Source organism: Pseudopodoces humilis, chromosome 8 (assembly GCF_049639895.1).
Source record: "Pseudopodoces humilis isolate 2021_Gansu_Grassland_sample_001 chromosome 8, ASM4963989v1, whole genome shotgun sequence".
NCBI lineage: Eukaryota > Metazoa > Chordata > Aves > Passeriformes > Paridae > Pseudopodoces > Pseudopodoces humilis.
In genome coordinates this window covers 24,134,879-24,160,676 of record NC_142207.1, presented here as the reverse complement: position 1 = coordinate 24,160,676, position 25,798 = coordinate 24,134,879, and the positions used below count along the sequence as shown (strand labels likewise).

Here is a 25,798-nt window from a genome sequence, read left to right as displayed (position 1 = left end):
GAAGGTCTGAAAATAAATGTCTTGTCTTGATCGTTTCACGTTAATCTGGTATACAGTAACCTCCTTGCTAAAGCTCAAAATAATTTGTGATTAGTTCTGGGAAGGGGACTTGTTCATTCCTAGGATATAAAACCCTATCTAAAACTTAAGGACCTGTATTATGTGCAATCACCATTTTTTGCCAGGTGAGTGAGTTCTTTCATCTACTGCAGTATGAAACTGCATCAGAACCTGCCCACCATGGGGCTATGAACAGGGAAAAGATGGGATACTCAATTCAGGGGTAGTGCTGCCTTCTGCTGGTGTAAAGATGAGTGGTGGGACTTGAGGGGCTTTTGGCATGAGGTTGAGAAGCACAAATACAGCATTCATTCAAGAAATAATGATCTGGTGACCAAAGGTAGGATAATAAAGTAAGTGAACACAATTACCAAAGAGAGCATTGAATTATAGTTGAAGAGATAGGATGGGAATACTTTCTTTCTCTATTATTTACGTAGGGTATTTTTCTCATATAGCTTCAGCAAACATGAAACACTCTGGTTGTGGAAAAATGAAGTATCCTGGGTACAGGCTTCTGTTACTGGACTAGCTGAAATCTTGTGTCATAACTAAAAGAACAAAAGATATATCAAAAGTGTTATATCTAGATCAGCACAACTGGGATTGCTTAATGTACACATATGCACATAACAAGAGAAAGAAAATGTTTTCTTTTTCTGATAGGATTATAAATATTATTTAAAATAAATACTATAGGGAGAAACCATTTTCTGGAAGCAGGTCAGGTCAGCTATATGAATTTCTAGTTGATCTGTAATTAATTCTGACTGAAGGTGTATTCTTGTTAATGTGTCTGTTAAGGTAGAAAAAGAATAAGGTAGTTTTATGTGATCCCATAGCAGCCTATAACAAGCAGAAATTATATCTTCATGTTAATTTGAACTGCTTTATGGAAAAACAATATTCTGCTTTTTGTCTACTAAGCCTTAAAAAGCAGAACATCTTCGGGCTGTATTTCCCATGCCAGCTCAGTTGTACAGTAAGAATTCACCAAAACCAACATGTTTTTACAACCCAACCCTTACTTAATTCAGCTCTTGAATGTTTTCTTAAAACTCTGACATTTAAGTAGTCATTTTCTTAGAGAAAGTGTTGGCTTCTGCAGAATACACACCAAATTTTAACCAATATGGCTTTTGTGGTCTTAGTCAAGAAATAGTCTGCAGAATACAGCGGTCATATACGTTAATTTGGGAAACACTTTTTTGCTCAAGTAATTAATATCTGTTGGCAGCTAGAGAAGTTTATTAGATCCTAGAAAGTTGGCAGTACAAGGAGGAGTCTGTTCAGTGTTTGGGACAAGTACTTCATATCATGTTGATGATTTACCTTTATGTTTATTATTAAAAATGTGGCTTTACATATATGGGGATATAAAATTAGTATTGAATTCTGTCATAGACAGAAGACCAAGGCTGAATGTATTTGGGATTGGAACGTCACCATTTTCAGATGCCAAATTTCAGTAAATGGAGTAAGTTCTTGTGCATTCCTGTTGAAAACTTTAAATAGCAGAACATTTTAAGTCTTCTTATATACTCATAAAATAGACTGAACATCCACAACTAATTAAATTTGAAGTATGCCCATGAGTGGAAAAAGATCAAACCCGCCAGGTTTGGTCAAAACATGATTTTTCCAACTGCAGACCATATAAACCCAGGAAACTTTTGCTATATTCTCTCTATTCTGTTTTTATGCCTTTCAGCAGCAGTAGAAACTAAATGAGCCAAATGTCTTTTGAGAAATTGGTTGCTTTAGATAAGGCATGCTAGCTTATCACTTCAGTGACACTAAACAGCCACAGAAATCCTTGTTTTAATTAAAACAAGATTGAAATTCTAATAGCTTTTTAATTTCTCTCTGGAATTCTATGACAAACAGCAGAGCATGAGGTTGGTCTTTACCTTTTCCTTCTTGTGTAACTACACATGCATAAAGGAAGGGCAACACATAATAAAACACAAAATATATGTATGCTGTACAATATATGGAGTAGTAGATGTAGAATGCTAGTGGCAATGCTGATGCCTCCATGATCCTACAGGAGAAAACTGAAGGACTTAGAATACAAACATCTTGAAGTAACTAAATAGTGCTGCTCCACTGGTCTTAAATAACCAGTTTAAACCCTTCATTAGTAAAAATTAGGTCATGTAACTGTGAATTTGTCCTTAGGAAAGGCTGGAGATAGAGCTGTTTTATATAAAAGGTTGAATTTATTTATTTGTATGGCTAGAAATAAAGGCAAGTTTTTATCACCCATTCCATTTTCCCCAGAGCCTGCTCACTGAAAACTCAGAGAGGGTAGCATGCAAAAAATCCATGAAAACTTGGAAAATCTTAGAAACCTCCATCTAGTTTTCTTTTTGTTTGGAAGATTTTCTCCCACCCCTACATATCCATTTGGTCCCTTAGAAATTTAAAAATCTGGATGTAAAGAGAATGTCTTGATACAGAATTATATATTCAAAATGAACTTTATTGGTATTTAAACCAAATTCTCTTCTCCACAGCCTAAATATGTTTCAAAACTTTTCCTAGACCTCATTTCTCCAAGAAGAGCATAGAAGGTGGGAACTGCAGTTACAGTGATATGCAAAAACCAAACAATACAATTTGTTTTGAAATTTTAGTTTTTTTGACTGTGATTGAGTTTGAAGATAAATTTGGATGTAGGAAGGTCTACTTTACTAAAAAATAGATGCAATAGTCTCTTTGTTCTTAGAATAATATGCTGCAAAAATGACAAATCAATAGAGGCAACCCTTAAAATAGGGGAAAAAACAGTTGAATGTGTCAGTTACTTGTATCTCCACTTTTTGCTGCCAACTTTATGAAATAAGTTACTTGTCAATAACAATGTATTTACAAATTTGTAATACACATAATTCACTGACTAGTCATGCTAGGTCTAAATACATAGAGAGCAGGGAGGAAATTCTATCTGTCATGTGCTAGGGAGCATTTAATTCAGATCATGAAACAGTTGTTTGCAGATATTTTGTCATCTTCTGTAATTTTTCTTGTCTATGGAGAAGCGCTGAAAAAATATTGCTCTTTAGAGTAGGAATTCTAGTAAGAAGGATGAGGAGACACATTACAATGTACAGTGTTCATTACTAAATTAAAGAAGGCACTTGCTCTCCTGCTTGCCTGAAGATTACATAAAAACAAACAAAAAAACCCACCTAAAAACACATCTGCAGAGAAAGGGACAGTGGTAATGCCAAAAGAGGTTAAATATGTCCACAGAATACATTCATATTTAAAAAGACAATGATCAAAGTGATGATCTAATGACTTAACCAGATGCTTCTATTGCATAATTTAAACTTTGAAAGTCAACACCACATTTTAATTACTTTATTTTTTCTTTCTTACTTAAAAAAAGAATAAACACAATCCTAAAACCAAAGCTAGCAACTAAAGAAGCTCTTCAAAGCTCTGTTCATCCAGGCAGCATCGCCACTGCCACAACAGAGTAATCCACTCGAGGGCAAGGGCAATTTAATTCAGTAAACATATCCTCCTACCAGTCCTTGATTTTAGCTCTTAATTGACTAGACAATAATGCAACCCCAAAGCAGAATAATCATCAGGTACAACTGTTTGTCTTTCAAATAGACAATCCATCATTATGTTCTGCATTGCAGAGTGGTTTGAGTGCATATTCAGCCACAGGCTGAGTGCCACATTCAAAAAGCATTTCAGAAGAGACAGAAAAAAATATAAGGAACTAGTAAATGGGTAGGCAAAAGTGAGAGTCCACATTTCTGGTCAACTCCAGTGTTTGGCCAGGAAGAAGGTAGCTGGTACATCAGAAGAGGGTCCTGCAGAAACATTGACTCCACCAAAACCAAAATGTTTTCATCTCCCCACCGTTTAACAGAACTCATACAGTTGTGTATGCCTGTGAACTCAACTTGTTTTCATGTGTCTTGTCCTGTCATCAGTGTAACTATCCTTATATTTTCCTTGTGGCGTCTTCTATCTTCACAGCTTCAGAATATTTTGAATTGTATCTACCTTCAGTACCAGTTAAAGTTCATCCTAGTGACAAGAAAATAAACAATAGAGTTTCTCTGAAAGTACAAACAAATTTTTTTTTCACATGATTTAAAAATTTTCAGTTGCACTAATTTTTCAATTGGACAAACATTTCTTAAGTAGCATTCAGGATAGTTAGTAGCTGTGTGTTAGTATCCTAAGTTTACCAGTCTTGTCTCTGTCATTTGCATTTAGTACTATGGATAATGAGCAAATACTAAAATAATTTTAAACAGTTATTATTTATAGCAAGTCTTTTCTGAAAGGCTCCACAGTAAGTGTTCTTACCTTATTTCTGGATTTTTTTCTTTTTCCTTTGTTTTCCATTGCTTCTAGTTTTTCATTCAAAAGGTCAGCTATACCTTTTGCATCTCTGCTGTCTATGTATTCACCAAGAACATTTTTCTTAAAAAGAAACAAAAAAACAGAGCATGGGTAAAATGTTACACAATTTTCAAACAAAATTCAAGAGGAAAGCAGGGCAGAATACAATGGCCAGGTAGCTTGATTTATGATTCATGGATATATTTTTGTCTCTGTTTAAACAGTGCTAATTTGCATTCTACTGAGAACCACTCTTAGCTGCTAGTTTTCAAAACCACACTCATTTTGTCCTGATCATTAAAGAAACCTGACACAGTTTCAATTTGCTCACATTCATTGAGGTAAGTACTTAAAGTAGACAGCTATTACCCAGTATGCCACTTTGTAATTTATATGAAATCTGTCACTGTGGGTGGCTACTCTGAAGAACTGGAAAGCCTCTACTCTTTACTACAGAAAATCTCATGGAATTTGGTGGGATTGTGCGAAGAAAGATTTCTACAACTTCCCATTAAAAAATTCAGTTAAAAAAAGAAAAGTAAGTTAAGCCAATTCTCTATCAGAAATCATTGAATACTTTCTCTTCAGCATTAATACATCTAAAAAGGTCACTATAATATTTCTGAAATATATTAATGTTACAAGAATAAAGGGAATTCCCTATAACTAGCTAATTACAATTTATACTATTACTCTTTTAGTAGGAAATGTTGATCTGAAAGAGTCCCCCTTGATAATTAAAATAGTTTGATAAGGCTTGGTTTTGAGACAACAAAACCATATCTTTTTCAGTATCTATCTTAAAATACATGATGTAAGTCAAAATTGGTCTTTCAATATAATAACAACATTTAATTATATTGTCATTAGCCAAAATAAAGTTGTCCGCATTTCTTTAAGAGAGACACCATCTACTTTTGTATATGTGATGGAACTGGTAAAAGTTGAAAAACATTTTGTCACCCAAGACCTTGCAAATTAAACCCGAGTTCTGGTCAAGCCCTCATTTTAATTACTATTAGAATTCTATTTATTTACTATTTAGTTCTATTAATTTGAACTTTATTATTATTGTATCATGGTCCTACTATTTTAGGTATTACTGAAACTGATTATTTGGAGATAGAGTAATAGATAAATAATTCACTTTAATATGTTATTAGAAGTATTCTGGTTTTTTTAATGTGAAATGAAATACATTACTAACAGTATCTGCTCACCAGTAACACTTTACCTTTGTTCCTTGGTAGGGGTAGAACTTAACAGTAGGATAGGCTCTGATATCAGCAGTCTGACAGGTCTGACCATATGCCTGACAGTCTACTTTTCCAGCTTTCACTTTTCCTTTAATGGCCTGAAAAGAAATGTTTATTAGAAACAAACTACAAGTTTCCATGGGTGGGTATAAGCAAATAAGCGGAATAAGCCAGCAGTACAGCTAAAAATAAAAAAAGTGTTGCTCAAATCTTTGAAATATTTCAGAGTAGCTGCTTGCTTGCTTCTCAGACTGTCAGCCTTGTGTCAGGTGTATCTCTGTGTGTTCAGAGAGCACTTGGACTCGAATTCTGGGCAAAGCACCAAAGCACACCGCAGGCCCCTCCATCAAAAGTTGAAATCTGTCTCAAAAGAGGGTCTCTCTGTGTGTCTGTCTGTGGAAGAGACAACACCCACTGTCTAGTGGGACCTAGAAATGTGTGCATCATTCCATGAGTAGGAGGCTCATGGAAATATTGTGGTTTTTGGATGACTGCTAAGAAATAAAGTGCTGATGAGTAAGATTTTTAACTATTACAATTCTAACAAGCCACCAGTGCATTTAAAAACATACCCTTGCAAGCATCTCAAATTCAGGAGCAAAATTTTGACAAGGTCCACACCAAGGAGCATAAAAATCAATGACCCAATGATCTTTCCCATTCAGAACTTTTTCTGTGAAACTCTGAGGGGTGAGGTCTACAGATACCTGTGGTAAATACCTGTGTAAAGGAAGAGTAACAGTCGTAAGACATTCAAAACTTTAAACAATATCCAAATTCCATTTAAGAAAAGCTTCTGAAATTAAGAATATGAGTAGTCTGCAAATCCCTATTTCACACTTTGTACTATAGGAGAATAACTTCTTTAACATGATAAACAAAATAATACAGCCTTCAGGAGATGGGTGGACAGCAAGGAGTATGCTATTTCTCTAAATTTTAAAAGTTTTAAGTTAAAAGATGGAGAATCTTGAACATCTAAAATTAAGCAATACATATACCCAAGTGCTTCCAGATCTTGATTTATATAGTATTTAAATATTTATTTATGTAGCAAGCAGCTACATAAAGCAGCTCATGAACAAAGTTTAATTCAGTAACTTACCCCAATGCCCAGCCTCTGAGTGAATAGGCATCTCTGTGCCATCCATTGTAGCTACTATAAAAATATTAAAGAGAAAAAGCCACTTGCACAGTATTTTGAATTATTTTGGAAAAAAACCTTACAAACAACCCACTCTGAAGAGTGGTGATAATGAAAGAATGTAAATGCATATGGTTTAGGATATTTCTACCTTGCTTTCAAATCTGAATAAATGAAAAGTCTCATAAATACAATTAAAACTTACAAAATTAAGGACTAGAAGACTAAGACAAGAAAGATAAGAAATAAAAATTAAGATTCTTGTGTTATTTCAAATCACTGAAATGCAACGGCAAAATAAAATCCCTAGTTTGAAGTAACAAAGCCAATAGTATCCAGTACAGTAATATCCTAACAGCCTATTCTAACGGCTGTGATAACCTCTTCTACACAACAGAAAAGGTGTATTTGTCTTGTTTCACATCATGGAATGTTTCCCAAACTGAAGCAATGTACTTACTAATATTGATGAGCCGTGTTTGATTTTTGAGGAAAGAGTCTGATTTCAGGATAGCCCCGAACACTTTCTTGGTGACAGAAAGAATGATACTTTTGACAATCCACACTGCCTACATTGATTAATCCATTTAACATCTGAAAAAGAAAGAAGAAAACCTACCATCAAATATGTTAACCAATACTATTACAATTTCAGTAATACTTCAGAATTTAAGTCTTAATAACTGAGTTGGGGGAAAAAAAATCTCAGCAAAACAGACCAAGATTCTCACAAGGCTTTCCTCTTCCCTGTAAATGGATCTGATACCAGAGCTAGCCACCTCGGTGCATTCCCATCATGCACACATTTAATATAAGCTGCGAGCACATGGCTCACAAGGCACCTACCTTACCTCAAAGGCACCCATGGGTGGGGTTTTTGAGTGTAAGGAATGCCCTGTTCCTGTGTGCCCCATGAGAGCTCAGTAACTATGGCAGATCCTGGGGCAGTGCAGATATGCTAGCTGTGTCACAGTGGGCCTTTGTCCTGAACACACTCTACTTGCTGCAAAGGCCCAAACTACCCAGCATGGATGGGCAGGGGAGCTTATGATTCCTGAATGTGTCCTATAGAGCTACCAACACTTCACAGACATTCCAACAGAATAGCAAATCCTGGCTACAGCTCCTAGTCGAGTTCTAAATGTCTCAAAGTCACAGGCTTGTTTCCAAAGCCCCTTTTTTCCCCCCCCGTCCAAATCTTCTAGTTCAAGTTCCTGGAAAAATCCCCAGGAATGTTGAAATATTACTTTTGCAAGTGAGAGAACACTGTAATGACCTTACACACTTGTAACCAACATGAAAAACTGAACTACAGTATCAGTGTACTGAAGCTTTTAAAAAGCCAAATAAAAACATTGTATTTGAAAAAATACAAAACTGTCAGGTAGGAATTGGCTGTTGTGGTGGCAGTATTAGACTCTAAATTTTCTCAGCTGCCAATTCTCTTAAGAAAGCAGTTGTGCCATCTCAGCAATTTCCCAGAATAGGAACAAAAGCAGAGAAGTGTTTGAATGTCATTTACCCTGGCCATCTTTTTCCATTCTGGCATTAAAGCCTGACAAGGTCCACACCATGGAGCATAGAAATCCACCATCCAGATCTCCTCTCGTTTTCTTCTCTGAACTAATTCAGCAAACGTCTCTGGTGTTAGGGAGACCACCGATGGATTCCTAAGATCCTAAATAAAGAGAGTTTATAGACACAACTCATTGTTGCACAGTGTATCCCCTACCTAGGGCCATCATGTACAAACAAACTGCACCAAATTCCAAGAATGTTCTGAGAAATTTGCATGCTGCTCTGGTAGGGAAGACTCCACACCACTGAAAGGCATGGAAGCATCAAAAGACATTCCTTCAACTCAAAAATCATATGCCTAATTTGTTGAGAAAAACTACCAAAAAAGTATACCCAGGCTCCAAAAGGGAGGTTTTCTGCCTTTTCTCAATAAAAGGAGATAAAAACAAGAAATCCAGTTTACCTGGCAGAAACAGGTGGTTTGAAACTCAGCCATGCTATTTAAGCTGGAATGCAGAAGAATACATATAGTGCACTATGGGCCTCTGAATGCTGAAAGACTAATCTCCACCTGTTTCTGCACGTGTGTTCTTGAAGCTGCTTTTTCTGAGCTACCTGGAGAGAACTGTCTCTTCAAAAAGGGAAAAACAGCTTGAGGATGTAGCAGCGAACCTGAATGCTGGAGCCAAGTTGGGTGCCAGAACAGTAACATCAACAGTGACCAATACCAGTAATTTTCAGTTCTGTGAGTAAAGAAAATTCAAAGACAGCTGAGAAATGTGGGCAGCAGCAATCTAATTGACAAAAATGTGAACCCTCTCCTTTATCAAGGTGTGTATGTGAAGCATTTCCACCTAAAAAGTAGGAAGTGATGTAATATTAATTCCTTTATCCTCTCCATAAGACAGAAATCGTTACTATTATTTTGCAGATTGGAAGGGATCTTTCTTTATTTGCTAATGATCTCGAAGAAATTATGTGACGGAGTAGGGAAATTAATCCATTAGTTGTTAAGTCTCTGACTGACAGTTGCTGGATCACTTTTCTTGCCCAAAGTTTTTTCACCTTTTATTTTCCTTGTCTAATTATATATATTATATATATTATATAATTTCCTTGTCTATTATTATAAAAAAAATAATAAAAAAATCAGAATCTTCCAACTAAAGAACATATTTGTGTATGAACTGCATCGAACAAGACTGCAACAAACATTATTTACATACCTCTATAAACTCCAAGATCTGCTCAGCAGAGTGATGTCCTTCATACTCATGAACATCAGACTGATTGAACACAACTGTTGTCGGGTAAGCTCGAATATTATGCTGATAAAACAGACAATAACAAATTGCATGGAATGATTAAGGCTCTTGGACTTGCCAGTAACTGTCATTGGTATTGGTGGCTCAAGCTGCTCATCTGTTCAGTTTGTACAGTACAAGTGCAGAGATGATGTAGTGTGTTCTCAATTTAAAAACCAGCCAGTAATTCTTCTGCCATGCTCCACAAATACAGGAATTAATCCACAGGCCTCCTAAGCCTTAGCTTTAAAACTATTCCCAGTCCTCAGATGGAATGTTTGTATTCTATGAATAACTATTGTTTACCATTGAATACAATTGGTTTCCGTCATTTGAATTCCTCGGTAAACACATCTAAATAAAACTTGAAAAAGTTTGTCCTTTTTTGCTCATTTTTCCATGTGTTTCCAGATATTAACCCCAGCCTCCCAGAACTATTAAATTCTGAGACTTCTTAAGTCTTCCAGTAACACTATGAAATTAGAATAAAATCTGACATGTATTCTACATTAATGTGCAATATGCAATATCTGTAGTGGTTATATAGTTTGCTTCTTTGAAAAAAGACATTATGATACAGGTGTCTGTTCAACTCATTGCCCTTTAAGAAAGTAACATTAAAGAATAAGCATTGTCTGTCCATATCCTCCTACCCCCAATTCAAATAAAAAAATATTATTTGAACGGATTATATTTTTATTTCTTTATTTTTAGTTCCTGCAGCTTACCATGTTGCAGAGGCCTTCATGGACAGTGCAGTCTAGTGTTCCAAATTTAAGCTGACCATAAAGATGTTTAGATGCTTTTCTTAGCTCTGGTAACAAAGCTCGACAAGGAGGACACCACTAGAAGACAAAACACAAGTAAGGACAATTGCTTTTCCCACAGGTAGCTCTCAGGAGAATATTTGAGGTTAATAATCTGCTGCTTTGACAAGAGTCCACTAAATACAAAACCCAGTTAGGAACTAGAGCTGACAGGGAATGAGGAATTATAGAACACCCTCTCATGATGCTAAAGGGCACTTTCAAGATACTCCTTAGTACCTTGTTATATAGCTACAGAACACATTTAGAAGAAGGAAAATGTATAGATATTAAAAATGTACCGGTGCAAAGAAATCCACAAGCCATGGTTCCTTATCTTTGTCAGGAAAATTCTGAGGTCCCAGTGTGATGACATGAGAGTTCACACTTTCTTTGGCAAATGCAACAATGTCATATAAGATCTTCTTTCCTTCAAAGAATAATGTAGAAAGTAAATTCAATTTATACCTATAAGAGGTATAATTAAAAAACTCTTTGAAAGCAATAAGAGTCTTTCAGATCCCTAGTCGAATCTTTAAACACAGCCTGCTTAAATTTAGCAGGGGCTGACTTGCTTTTCTTTAGCGGGACAATGTTGAACTGTCCAAACCTACCCAGGCAGGACATGCTGTAGTTGATAGTTGATATGTGGCTAAATATTAAACTGGACAGTTACCCAATATTAGCCAAATAAATGCTTCATCCAAGACAAAACGACTAAATTTTTTGTGACAGAACTATTGGTCATTTTACCATCTTACTTGTGCTGGAATTAAAAAGTACAATTCTAGATACGCTTGACTTATCAAAGGGATTGACAAGGTAAAAAACTTCAAGCAAAATAAATTATATTGATAAATCACAGCTATTTATGTGTAACTAAATTCCTGCTCACACAGCTCCAATGGACAAAGATCCAGTCTCTTCATACCCTTAGTATATATATTTATCAGCAGAAATGAGAGTTTGTCTGAGAATAAAAACTTCAGGTTAATCAAATCTGAAGTCACTGCACAATGACTTGGCAAGATTTATTCCTGTTCTTAGATTTTAAACTGTTGAAGCCCTTCAACACAGCATATAAAAAAGCATGATTCTTTTAAGGATAATTTTCCAATAAAGACTGGAGTGAGATGGCTATAGGTAAAATGTTCTATATGCCATCTCTTTTCTAAATAGTAAACCAACCATTCAGAAAAAGACCCCTGTATGCACTGTACTCCAATATAATTCTCTTCCACAGTAATCCACACCATTATAAAAATGCTGTATGGATGTGATCTCTTCTTGCCTTCTCTGAAGCAATGTATATTACAGGAAGTATATAAGGCTTTTCCTTATATACCAATCATTAGATACATGGGATCATCTCTCCCCCTCGATAAGCCTAGTCTTTTTTAAAAGAGTGAAATACTTCACTTTTCCTGTTTATGAGCTTCTGACTTAATCCTAGCAGGCTGTTTCTAATACCTCAAAGGCTGAAAAATGAGAACTTCATCTTGCATAACTGCCACATTCTGGATGAAGCTACACCTGTTCCTGCAAGCTACAGTTTGGCTTCAGGCTCCCTTCCTCTTCAATCAGCATTTTTGAATCCTTTCAGCAGTGAATAGTGACACAGTTCCAGCCTTTCCTGAAGGGAAACTGCCATGTTGAAAATGAAAGTAAGTGGTGAAAGTCTCAATATTTTGGACAGAAGTTAACAAAGCACAGAATTAGTTTTAGTGCAGTGATACATGAAACCAAAGCCAAGTCTGCCAAACTGGCTGCACTGTGTAACTAGCATGTTTAGCCTCTCTGAAGAGAATGTCTTACAGCATCCTTTGGTTATCCTACTCAAAGCAGAAGCTGTCCTGATCAGCTTCAGAGACTTCATTTGTATGTAATCATGTAAACAATGCTGAAACAGACTACAAAGACAAAACACACCCCTTGCCATCTGATGAGTGCTTACGCAAGAAAAATAGAAAAAGGAAAACCAAAGGAAACGATAAATAGTTTATGTAAAGCTACATTATGGTCAGCGAAAAGATAGCAAATATTAAAGCTACAAAACTGTTCTTTGGGAAAACAACTGCAGTTTGCCAAAGATTTTGTCACCTCAAAGAGATTAGGTCATGATTTAAACTTGCCAAAGTTTCCCTTACCATGATGAATTTCATAATCTCTAGTTCCTTTTCCTTTGAAGACTGCTAAACAAGGCTGATAAACATATAGTTTGTTGCAGATGGTTGGTGAAGAAAGACAGTCAAACTTCCCAACCTATTGGTTAAAAGACAATGCCATTTTAATTAAAGAAGCCTAATTTATATCAATTAACAGATTTTGAAAGGCAGTAAGAGTTAGGAAATAAAGGTAAAAATATGGAAAACTGATAGCTCTTTTTATAAACAACAGAGATCTTAAGACAGTGATGTTCAAGGAAAACTACTGGCACAACTACATTAGGTCACTTGCTAATTTTTAAATTAAAGGCCAAAATGGGGAATAAAAACTTCTCCCCTCAAAATGTAACAGCAAGGAAACAAGAAGACACCTAAAATAAATGTGACATTAAAATTCTTCTAGTCAAAGCAACAATTTTAAAAAAATACATACTTCATAGAATAATACAATCCATAGCCCTTTAGTACAAAGTTTGAACTTGGTTTCTTTTTAGTAAGAAAATAATCAACATGGTCACAGGATTTTTTGAATAATTAAAATATAGTTCCACATACATACACATTTGATGTTGGAATGTTAATTTGTAATTATTAACTGAATGGGATCTGCAGACTTCCAACAAGAGAGCAGATTTAAAAGATAATCTCTTTCTACTTTTAAATGATTCAAAATGTACAGGAAACTAAAGTGATTCCTTTAAATAAAAAACTTCACTGCAGATCTACCATATGATAGTATATTTCTTTCAGTACCAGAGGTGGCATGTGGTGGTAACAATGAAAATCACGACTTGTTCTTGGACTGTAAACAGCATTTAACATGAGAAGAGCAAGCACTCTTACCTGAATATGCTCATCTTTAAGTAAAAACTTAAGTTTCTTAAATTCCTGCAGGTTTGATTTATCACCCTCCCCAAACTGGAAGAAAAGCAGCCACCGGTGATGAGCCAGACGGTCCTTTAAACCACAGGAAAAAACAAACCAACAAAACCACAAAAAATTAATCCAAACTATACCAACATGTAAAATTCTTCCATGTTTCTGTTTAAAGGCAAATGTCCAGTTATTCATCTCCAAAAGACCTCCATTAAACAAATTTTTTCTTGTAGTCCTTCCACTAAACTTCCTTTTACTGCATCATAATCAAGGAAGTGGAAAAGCCTGAGAGCAAGCTGGCTACAAGCTGCACTCTAATATTGTTGTCTCTATGTGGATTTCCTGTTGTTTTATGCTGCTATGTGCAACTACGAGTGTGGGAAGAGGTTTCCTTTTGTTTTTCCTCCAAGACATGAGTTACTTTTAAGACTCTTAATTTCAGTTCATACATTAATTATCATGGATTAACAAGTATTTTCTTTGTCTTTTCTAAATTACCAAACGAAACACACTTAAACCAAAATTCTCTACAACGTAGTTGATTCAAAAATAACTAAAAAATTGCAGTTGCAGAGTGAGTTGCAATGGTAATTTCTGTGATTTCCTATATTCCTATGAAATCTCCTCCCTTACTTTTGTTATTTTGTTAAACAGATGTAAATGTAGAATAAATTTGTGTACAGATAAAAATAAGTAATATTCAGTTAAATACTAACTTGTTAAGTCAGCAGGATTTGAAAAACACGGAAAATAACAATAAAAATATAAAAATATATTATCTGAAGAAATCTTAGCATATTTAAAAAAAAATACCTCTAATGATGCTGCAGAGATGATTTCAAAATCTGGTAGGTGCTGCATTACTTCCTGATAAATTTCTCTGGCATCCAAGGAGTTAAGAAACTAGGATGGAAAGTTCACTGTCTTTATTATAAGGAATTAGAAACATCAACCTGATTAGTACTCAAAGTGTCAGGGAATTTATTCTGATTTTTCCCTTCAACCACATGGAGAATGCAGTTAATATTATTTTATTTGATCAACTTCTTTTTTGTACATGTAATTTCACAAATATCACTCTCAGAATACTGCTTTTTAGTTCACTTACCTACAATATTAAACTCAAGAAATTGCATTTTGTCAAGACAGGGACCAGAGAGTGTGAAACTCAAATTTCACACCAAACCCAGCAATCAAGTTTACAAGATTTCCAATCCAGTTTTAAAGCCTTCCTTAACTGCACTGCAGAGATATTTAGGTTTCCTTAACTTGTAAAATTTTGGATGCAATATGAATCAGTAACTGACATGGTAAGTTAAAACGTTCAATGTAGGTAGGTTGCAATTTATTTTCCTCCTTTTAAAAATACAGGTAACAGTAGTGACAATAAAGGAACAAGTCGTGCTTCAAACAGAAATGTCTCCCATTAATTAGGGAAGTTAAAACTACCATACCAATGTAGGTTGCAATATTAGAATAGAACTGAGCAGTAAAATTTGTACTGACAGACACCGCAGGAGTACTTTTATCACACATGTCAGGGAAGCATTTCTCAAACTTGCGATACCTGCGGCATATTATTTCTGGAATTAAAAATGAGGGACACATAAAAGACCATAGAATCATTTGAGGTGGAAAAGACCTTTATGATCATTGAGGCCAAGCTGTAACCTGCCAAGTTCACTGCTCTAAACCATGTCCCTGAGTGCAATGTTACACACATTTTTTAAATACCCCAGAGGATACTGACTCAACCATGTCCCTCTGAGCAGCTCCAACCCCTCACAACCCTTTTGCTAAAGAAAGTTTTGCTAATATTCAATCTAAACCTCCCTTGTTTGAGATCATTTTCTCTTGTTCTATCAGTTTTTACTTGGGAGAAGAGACTCCCAGGCTTGCCCAGGACAGCTGGCAGCAGCGTTAGAAGTGGCTCTTGGGCCAGTCACAGGGCACTTCCCAGCCCTGAACTCCCAGAGCTGCTCAGGGAGGCTCCTGGGCAGGTGGCCAGGCAGTTACAGGCTGCTGTTCACTCTCCCAGCCAACTGCAATCACCTCCAGGATCGCTGCCTGAGCAGACACAGGGATATAAATTCACAGCAGAGCATACCAGCTTAGAAGAAAAAAACACAAAAAGCATCTTTGTAGTTGTGTATCATCAGTCTAGAAGTGATTTATACATTCCTTTAGCATGGTTATTACTTAGTTTATCTAAATAGATAATGAAAAGCAAGTCATACCAAAACACCTCCTTTCTCTTTGTTATTAATGGTGGCTCCAGGTGGAAAGTACGCAGTAGTACTAGATGAGACATCTAAATTATCACAAAGCTCACCCTGGGTGCCACAGTCCATCCAGCCCACATTAACAAGACCTTCCTGTAATTAGGAAAAATACAACACAAAACAAATCCAAAGAAAAGTAATTTTTTTAATTTCAGGTACAGAAATGCTTTTGAAAATCCCAACACAGGCAATTATATATAATACTTAGAAAATGAAAAGAAACAACACTAATTTATTATGTAATATTCATTCTTATTTTATAAAATCCTTAAAAAAATAATGTTATTTCAAAAGCTATTCAAAATATTTAATTCTTCTAAAAGTGACAAATTGGTTCTGATAAACTCAGTGAGAGTTTAGTTACAATTTGATGCTTTCACTTCTGTTATTTTGTTTTAAATATAGCAGGTAATGCTTTCAAAGTGAAACACTGCTTACCAACATGCCAGCTAGCTTAAGGCGGGTTTGGTAACTCAAGCAATCTGCAAAACAAAAATTATTTATTTACAAACATAAAACTTCACCATATTAATGCAGTAAATTTACTCTTGCTTAGAACTGCCCCGATCCTCCCAAAAAACATGGCCATTTCTAATGGCATGCCTCCTACCTGTTCATCCAGTATTCCTGGAACTGTCACATCTAATAATCAGCACTCAATGGCTGTCTACTCTAGGTTAAAAAGCACCTATGAATAACATTCTCTTGCTTCATTAACAGAGAATTCGCTTTTAAAAAAATTTACTATTTTATTTACTGAAAAGACTGACCTTTAATATTTGTTTATTGATGTTAAAAAAAAATTAATCCAAGTATCTACATAGAGTCTTGGAATGATATTTCAATGGAAATATCCATTTTCTGTGATACAAATAATTCACTACTATAAATACATCATATGCTTTAATTATCCATCCAGATTTTGAATAGTTGCCTTTGGATTTTTTTAAAAAAATAAGATGCATCAACTTCTCCTTAACTGAAACAATGTTGAAAACTGTAACAAAAGGGCTACAACTTGAAATCAAACCATTTACAAATGTAAATCCAAGACTGCAGCTCTGGCTATACAGTTCTCAGAACAAAGGTCTCTTCATAAGGCTGACAAATCTTTATTTGTCAAAGGTGCAGTGCATTTACTTAGCTCAACCAGCTAACCAAGGTAACTTTTTCATATACTGTATCCAGTAGTGATCCCATGAAGCCAGGGACAAAGAGCTACAAAAAACTACTCTGACATGAAACCACTGGTAAGAGCCAATTACTGTGTGCAAAACTAACTTAAAAGAAATCATTCAGCTAAATTTTAATATTGGTGGTTTGAGGGGGAGATAGAGCCTTTCTGCTACTCAGCTATCATGAGAAGCTGGCATGTACCTCAGCAGTATCTGTCACTGGAGCTGGAAACTGAAAGGAAGAGCTAGTTCTGCCACTTCCCCTCCTGATGGGTTACACTCCAGCGCTGCTTTAATGACTCACAGGACATTACTAAAGCATAATAACAATTTTTCCATTAATGTCCCTTTTGTCAAACTGCTTTTAACAGAAAGCTTAAATGACCCATAGGCCAAATACTGTGGTCACCTAAGATGTTATTTAGTAGCAAAATGCGTTACGTCACTATCAAGAGAAGTCCTTTTTTCTGTCACATTATCTGAAAAGTGTTTCATATACCTACCCCCACGTTCAGCACAGAAGGTGATCAGCCAACCAACACCAGAAGCAAATGAAGTTTCAATAGCATTTACAAAATTTCCTAAGAGTGAAACAATTTGCATCAGTTTATGACTAGTTAAATGTGACCATGAAACAAAGTTTTATATTAGCAAATTACATGAACTATTTTTAGTCTCCAAAAAAGACTTAGTAAAAGTTGGCAGATTCAGTCATATGCATAGTTTCTGCCATATTTATATAGTAAAAACAATTTCAACAGCCCCCCAAGCCAAAGAGGTGAACATTACCTGCCCATAACTCAGTGACTGTGCTTGTAACATACTGCATGGCAAAGTTCTTTAAGCTCTCTTTTGACCTGTCTCCAAAATATTTCACTGGTTGCTACGGAAGATAAAGTTTATAAAATTAAGGAAAAAAAAAAAGGTAAATAACCCCATCCCAAAACCTACTGTGTTCTTCTAACAGTACTTAAGCAACTGCAGGACCAACCCCCACTACCAGCCTAACTGTTCTCTCCCTCCCCTATCAGAATGTTTAAAATTTAATCTTAATTTAAATTTTGTAATGCGATTTCTTTCCAATGCTGCAACATGAGGATAATTAAGTCATAGAAACACCAACTCCCAACGATTGTACTTCTATTTAAATAAAAATTTCTTGCATCACTCCCTTTAGCATTCAACCTCTCAAAACTTATCATTGTAACCATCTATTCAGGTGCACTTTGTACACCACCCCAGCACCACGACTTAGCAAGCAGCTATAAAGAGTAACATACATCATGCAGGTAGCATGGAGGGAATCTTGTGGAAGGAATTTTCAAGTCTCTTTAGGCATATGGTCATACTCTTTAAGACTACAAACCACAGACTATGCTTTGTACTTGAAAAGTCCTTTACAACACTGTAAGAGGAACTGTTCAAGGAGACTTGCTGCTTTGCTACAGCAACTCTGCTGACAGCATCTTCCCAATCAGAAGTGATATATTGCACAGAAAAATTATTCAGAAAAACCACTGTAAAAATATAGTAGCATTTCTTTGGAATTATATATGAATTATATATCTTAACAAATACGTATTTCTGAAGTTAACTTAGTAAATTCATTTAACCAAGATAAAGTTGTATTAATTAAAGAAAGTAACATACTAAAGAGGAAGATTGCTGTAATAAATCGCTACGAACAGCCATTAAAGAAATACTTCTCCAAATTTAATTCTAAAAACACTTCAAGTCTTATCCCTCACCATTCCAGTTTTGAAAATGTACAGACTGGGGTAGCTGTTAATCCCTTTAATTCGACAAAGCATTCTGTTATCTCCACAGTTCACAGCTCCAATGCGTATTACTCCATCCAGCTCCTTAGCAAATTCTCTCCACTAAAAAAAAAAAAAGGCAAAAAAGAGGCTATTTTCCTATAGATATAATGAAAAATGAGCATGTGTTTTATTCCCAGTATTTTGAATTTTTGTCTTTGGTTTCAGCTTCAGTGTAAAAATCCACTTCATTAAGTTTTATGTTATTAAAACCAATGAATTTTCAGAGTTAATTTACTTGGTTTACGTACCGTGGGTGCTAAATCATGGCAGTGAGAGCATCGAGGAGAATAAAAATTCACAAACCACAGTTCTCCTGAGTTAACAGCAGCATCTAGATGGAGAAAAGAAAATTATAAGTAAATCGTGCACATCTGCAATGTAGTTATATCTAGAATGTACATTTTTGCTATATTGTATTCCCCAATAGCTGTATTAAGTATTTAATGTTGGGCACAGTAACAGTAACTCAGATGAGATTAAAGATTGTATCTCATACAATCATAGGCACAAAAGTCATATTTCAGAAGCTATCAGCACCCTGAATTTCAGCATCTGTTCTATTAATTAAGGAAAAAAATACTGTCTGCAGATTATTCTAGCTGAAATGTGTGACAGTGTAAGTCTGGTTACAAGATACAAGTTCTAAAATATTTTTACCCACTTGAATTTTCCATTTCCTTATATTACTTTATGTATTTAGCGAGTTGCACCAGGCAATCTCTTTATGAAGAAATCATGTCTAATGTAATTAAAAATCCAAGTTAATATAATTACTAGAAAAGTCAAGGGAAATATAAGTAATTTTGCTTATGAAAGAAAACAACATCAACAAAATATACACGAAGAGCAGTTATCAGCTTGAATTACTTGGCTTTCAGCCTGTCCAATTTTCTTGTAGTGAGTTTTGTAAATTTTATTTGCCTATATTAAAATATCCTCACAAAAAAGACAACAAGGAATGTGTAGACCCCACAAATAGATTAACCAAAGCAAGACTGTGGTCTTGAAGAACATCATGAGGGTTTGCTATTAGAACAGTTTACAAGACTAATTCAGCATGTAGGTCCAATCTTGCACACAGGAAACTGTACTCAGTATGCAGATGACAAATCACACAAAATCCACTATTTTTGCCTCTAGTCTCTCTTTGTTACAAACAACTTAGTTGTAATTTTAAAAGAAAAAAAAACTGGACAATATTCTCATTGAAACTGTTATCCTTCCACACCTTGTTCTCCTTTGCTGTGTTTTTAGTATCTGGTATCACCTTCTGCTTTTGAACTACACAGAACTGAATGGATTTCACAGAAAAAAAAAATTAGAGAAGTTTTATCAAGAGCATTTTTTTACAAGAGAAACAGCAACAATAAATTAGGAGTAACAAAATTTTAATTCAAATAATTTCCTTTTACAGATCTCACAGATTAAAACTTCATGTAAGCTGTTTATTGATATTGTTTGATATGCTAACCAGTATCTAACGGGAATCATTAAGGGGTATTTTTTTTTTTTGTTTTCTCATGTGAAGACGATTTTCCAACAAGTGTTTGCAAAGATAGATAAGAAAAGCCTACTGAGACACAGCTCAATATGTAAAAATTGTACTTTGGGTTGTCATGTTGTCAAGCAGCCATTTATTTAAAAAACTTACCAAATTCTCCTCTATCCAATGTTATAATTTCAGGATCATCATCATAAATACCTTTTAAAAAATAAAAACAACAATTGCTTTTTATTTTTCCAGCTTTAAAGCAAAGAAAAAAACTATCACCTTATGCACAAGAGAAGACAGTAGATTTAAGTTGAAATACTAAGGTGGCAAAGAGGTTTTACAAAAATGCTATCCTTGTCCATTAGCACTGGACCCTGAGTCTAACCTCTTGCTAGCTCACTCATTCTCAAGCTACAAAAACCACTATCAGAATGTTATTTTGATAATTTAATAACCAACCATGGAGCGAGAAGAGAATTAGAACTACTGCTGTTATGGCAAGAGCATTAGAAATAACATCATCCAGCTGTCAGATTAAAATTCAAGAAGCCTCAGCTGTCACTGAGAGCTTTATGTAATGTCCAGAAGCTTCCAGGAAAGAAAACTTTTTTCCAGAAGCTTTCTCGGCCTCTGGTTACCTAAACATTTAGATAACAAAACTGTTTCCAGCCACAAGCTTTTCCACTGGTAAAATGTGTGTGTGAATCCAGTGGAATGAAGTGGGTAGAACAAAGGTAAGGAAGACAAAGCTAACCAGTCCTACCAAGAGCATCACTACAAAACACTTCACTACTTCAACTACACAAGAAAGGCAGTGCAGAGTATCAAAAATACTATTAAAGAGCATTATATTATGCTGCTATGGTTGCAGATCTTTTACAGTACCTAGCATGGTGAGATGTCATTTCACCTGAAGTACACAAGGATCAAATGCAAATAAATAATGAGAGAAATTAATTTCTACAGGAGACAAGGTACTTTTTATATTACTTTCACTTATATCTCATGTAATATAGTACATATGCTCACCCATACATATAAATATATATAAAGCTGTACTTATATATGCTCACAGACATATAAAATATAAAAATTGATGCTCCCTAAACAACTGAATAATAGACACTAAATGATACTGTTTCTTAATCAAGCAGTGAAACTTCAGTCAGATAAAATTTCTTAGATCTGTTTATATGAAGAAGTTTTAGGCCAATTTCCATACTTTCCTGTGATAGTTGCACCATTGGTTTATTCAATTGCAATCTGCACAGACATCGATTTCTTAGAGACTGGGACAAACAACATTAGAAAAAAATTGTTGCCAAGGTGGAGGTTCTAGTTCTTTCTTTCATCCCAATCAAACTATGTTCCTCAGTTCCCTGTTTTAGTTTACTCCTATTACAGCAGCTCCGAGAATCATCTATTGCACATCAAATAGGCTTGACAGTGCAAAAATTTCCTCTTAAAATCCCCCTGAAGAATACTAAACAAAGAAGGTCTTCCTGCATTAAAGAGTTAAAAAGAATCCTGATGAAATATTAACACTGACATTTAGGTGAAAAAAAAGCCTTGCACTTTAAAAAAAATAAACAAGAAGTTAGATGACCTATAAAAAGGCAAGCAGCAGGAACAAAAGGCTAGGTAAACAGATTGCATCTTTGGGTAGCCATTAACAGGGTAAATCAAATATTGGGCCAGCAAAACTACAGAGCAGACAAATCTGGAGAGGACACATAAGAAACATGTGAAAGGCTCTGAAATAGATCTGAATATTGCATTTCCTTGTAACTGTTTGAAGTAAACCACAAGCATACATCATAACTTACCAAAATCATAGCGATAGAAGTGCCAGCTTTCGTAACGACCTCCTTGCTGCTGATCTTCAAGACCCTTCTCTCCATATTTATCATATTTCTTCCTTAGGTCTTCATCTTTAAGTACTTCATATGCTCTATTTATTTTCAAAAAATTTTCATGTGCATTTGGATCATTCTATGTAAGGGAAACCATAGTTAGTAATTAGATAATAAACATATTGTGCATATAATGCTGAGAAAATTATCTTCGGAAATATTTTCATATTCCTGCTAAGGATACCAGTTGTAATGGAAGCAGACATTGCACTGTCATCTCAAACCGAACTACAGTCAAGTTTTTCTTTCCCAAAGCCAGATGTGTCCTCTTATTTCTTCCATCCCCACTAAACTACCAACTTAAATGCAAAGTGAACTGGTAGGAGGCTGTAACATTCTCCAGTGAACCCTCTTTTTTCAACTCTCTCTTCAGTGGAATTAAAAAAAAAATATACTCAAGAAGGAATTACACCATCTCCTTCATAATCCTTTCCACTCCCCAAGAATCCCTACTTGACCAGTTCAAAATCTGTGCTATAGAGACAGATTCAACCCTTCTGGTCTTGACAGTGTAGACAGATGCCTTCTCCTTTTATTTAAGATGCATCTTTGTTCTAGGTAGCTTGGGAATGAGACTGGTGAAAAAATCTGCAGACGTATTTTGAACCCAAATTGGGGATCTGCACAGGTGCAGTGTAACAGTGGTGTGTGAAATGTGCCACACAGTCCTGCTCTTTAAACTTCTGCTTACACATTTCATTCAAAAAACACTTTTTCTTAAGATTTTTTTTTTTTTAGCTAGATACACAGGAAATCAATTACCATTATGGAATCTGTCTAATGGGTTCATCGATATATCAACACTAAGGCTGAAAATAAGCTGTTGAAAAACCTTCCGTAATACACGGATGCATGGAAATGACAGAATCTGCCCACAAATGCCATTATTTTGGAAGTCTCAACAGAGAAAACAGAACTTTCATTTAATAGCTGCAAGTTGGCATTCCCAGCTTTGCTGACATTTGGCTTTCTCTCTGAGCTCTGTCAGAGGCTCATGCGAAACAACTGCTGCTCTTTGGGGCTCCATGCAGTTGTATGTACAGAGATCTAAACCCATTTATTTCCTGTGAATTTCTGCTTAATTCAAGTAATTTCAAGGAAAAACTGATGTTTAAAAGTGATTTCTTTGTATTTCAGAAATATGGTAGCACTGACTGAGCCATTCCAATCTTCTCTCTCCAGTAAGTCCAGAGCTCTTTGTAACCTCCACCGTTATACCCTGGCAGTCCCAAGATGACTGTTTTGTCCTATTTGATACTTGGAGACTGATGTCTCAAGAGGGGCTGCTCTTATTTGATGTTTAGAGGAGACCACAGGGTAGGGAAACAGCAAGTCCCCCTAAACTAAATGGAAAGGGGATAACTCAACAGCTTACCAACAAGGTAATATGGCACACAACTAAGTTCTCCTCTAGATACAACAATAAAAGTGAGAATTAAAGAATCCTGAATCTTTTTACTACAACAATTAAATCAGCCCCAATTCAACAAAACCATATGTGACCACTTCTCATAAATTTTCTCCGCAGAAAATTCAATTAACAGCTGGTTATTTCACAGTAACAGAGACACATTTTTGATAAATTAATATTGCTTTTTGTTTAAAGACTGTTCCATTAAGTCAACAACTTTGACTTGTTAAAAAGGTAACTTACCTGATTTTTATCAGGATGCAACTTTAATGCCAGCTTTTTGAATGCTTGTCGGATTTCTCTACTACTTGCTTCTTTGGATACTCCAAGCAAACTATAGTAGTCCTGATCAGTGCACACAAGAACTATTACACATACTAAAACGAGCAATAAAGACCTTTTGAAATACCTAACATAATATCCTTTGGATGCTAAAAACTCCATTATGAAGCTTTTGGAAACTTCACAGGTTCTGATTCAAACAGACTTTGGGAAGAGTCTCCAGTGCCAACATTCAGAGACACAGCTGTATTTATGGCAGAGCTCTTCAAAATGCCTGTTGTTCTACTTCATGTCACGAATCTTTCTAAAATGACACCCTGTAAAATGACAGAGGAAAAAACAATTAAATACTACTTAATAAACACACGTTAGTAACGCACCCCACCACCGCCTTGTGCGGCCTGCACATGAACATTTAAGTTTCTTAGGTGGTCAATTACCTTCTTTCCGAAGACCACACAAGTGGTAGACCATCTCTTAATTGTCACCTTAACTGAAGTAATCATGCACAACTTCACTGAGTGACGCTAAAAGCCACACACCTATATCGCATGAAGAAAGGCGGGTGTAGGAGGGCTCATACGTACCTTCAGTAGCGCCGGGGGTCATTCCGCGGCGAGGGCCGGTGGCTGGGAGCCGGCTGCCAAGGAGGCGGCGGACACCCCTCGCAGACAAAGCCGGGCAGGCGAGCCCCACGCAGGTAGGAGCCCGGGGGCCGGGGCCGGGCTGCGGCGGGAGGGCTTGGGGGGGCCCGGGGCGGGGCTGTGTTCTGCCCTGCCCTGCTCTGCCCTGCCCTGCTCTGCCCGCAGCGCGGAGCGGGGCCGGCCCCGGGCAGAGGCGCTGAGGGGCTGCGGAGCCGGCGGTGCAGCGGGCCGGGCGCGGGGCAGGCCGGGACAACAGCGCCTTTCTCCCGGCGCCAGCGGAAGGGCGGCGGGATCCGGGATCCGGCTCTGGGCCGGAGGCGGGCGGGGCGGCTCCGGGACTGACGTGGCCGCCGTGCCCGCCTCGGGCGGGGTCTCGGCTCCGCCCGACCGCTCCCCGCCGGGGCACGCCGCTCCGCCCCGGCCCGGCCCGGTCCGACTCAGCCCGGCCTGCCCCCGGCCCGCCCCTGGCTCGGCCGGGCCCGCCCCCGGCTGCCGCCGCCCGCTGCGGGCCCCGCGGAGCCCCGGTGGGTCGGGATGCGAGAGGTGCCGGCGGTGGAGCCGAGGAGGAGAACCTGGCACGGCTCATGTCCAGGCGCGGACCCCAGGCGGCTCTAGAGAGTTGAAGGCCGCGGTGGGGTGTTTTGGAGGACTTCCTTTAAAAGTTCACGTAGGGCTAAGAAGTAATAAGCGCTTCATAACCACTTTCACTGTTTGTGGAGACAAAACACTCGTTGTTTTATGAGCAGGGCCAAAAAACCAGGTTATCAAATACAAGTACATTGCAAGAAGTCTTTGCAAGTATTTTCTGTTTCAAAGATAATTTGGGATTATATTGCAATGCCTGTAATTGAGTTTTCTTACAGTTTGCCCCTCTGTGCAGTTGCTTTGTTTGAAATTATGCCCAAAAGTCTTTTGGTTCGCTCCCTTGGTCTCGTTTATGTTGATGGCGCCAATCCTAAGTTCTTACTGCTTCTGACAATGTCAAAGTAGCAGAAGTTCCTGAGGCTCATTGTTGAAAGGGAGTTCTTTTTGTACTTGCTCTTTAATTTCAGCTACCTGAATAAATTGGCACTGTAAAATATTTCTTGGATAAAAACTACTGAATCAACAAAGATATACTCCAGTATAGCGTACCTGAGAAATTAGTTTATAATGTTCATGTTGTTACAGAAACCACATCTGTCAAACTAATGGTGAAAAACATATCTCCTGAAACATTTATATTTCCTCCCAGTGGCTATGTGACAAAGTAGCTTAGTGGGTGGTGCCTTTG

At 36.7% G+C, this 25,798-nt stretch overlaps 2 protein-coding genes across 3 annotated transcripts in view; one reads left to right on the top strand and one right to left on the bottom strand.

Annotated features, from left to right (window-relative positions):
• Window positions 1-2,524: 2,524 nt before the first annotated feature.
• Window positions 2,525-24,601, bottom strand: DNAJC10 (DnaJ heat shock protein family (Hsp40) member C10). Of its 2 annotated transcripts, XM_005519862.3 has the most exons (23): window positions 24,469-24,601; window positions 23,843-24,198; window positions 22,102-22,267; window positions 20,435-20,485; window positions 19,032-19,114; window positions 18,712-18,843; window positions 17,753-17,846; window positions 17,467-17,544; window positions 16,227-16,270; window positions 15,744-15,881; window positions 14,320-14,409; window positions 13,474-13,587; window positions 12,613-12,727; window positions 10,768-10,895; window positions 10,388-10,504; window positions 9,582-9,683; window positions 8,360-8,515; window positions 7,298-7,431; window positions 6,799-6,852; window positions 6,266-6,413; window positions 5,672-5,791; window positions 4,402-4,518; window positions 2,525-4,116 (listed from the first exon to the last, which is right to left on the bottom strand). In XM_005519862.3, the coding sequence occupies exons 2-23, from the start codon at window positions 24,041-24,043 to the stop codon at window positions 4,105-4,107; spliced, it is 2,394 nt and encodes a 797-aa protein (XP_005519919.1). In that variant the 5' UTR covers window positions 24,044-24,198; window positions 24,469-24,601; the 3' UTR covers window positions 2,525-4,104. The 2 variants fall into 2 exon arrangements, with proteins under 2 accessions (XP_005519919.1, XP_087914582.1); XM_088058456.1 differs by lacking the exon at window positions 2,525-4,116 and having other exon boundaries at window positions 4,342-4,518.
• PDE1A (phosphodiesterase 1A) overlaps window positions 24,478-25,798 on the top strand; it is a 207,822-nt gene continuing 206,501 nt past the window's right edge. Inside the window, exon 1 of the mRNA XM_088058458.1 lies at window positions 24,478-24,581. The gene's annotated coding sequence lies outside the window, so the exon portion shown is untranslated. The remainder of the gene's footprint in view (window positions 24,582-25,798) is intronic.

Coding starts and splice junctions, on each gene's coding strand:
- DNAJC10 (XM_088058456.1), bottom strand. CDS start 24,043: ATGGAGTTTTTAGCATCCAAAGGATATTATGTTAGGTATTTCAAAAGG. Junction 22,268..23,842: donor TGCATCCTGATAAAAATCAG/GTAAGTTACCTT, acceptor TCCCTTACATAG/AATGATCCAAATGCACATGA. Junction 20,486..22,101: donor CTTCTATCGCTATGATTTTG/GTAAGTTATGAT, acceptor ATTTTTTAAAAG/GTATTTATGATGATGATCCT.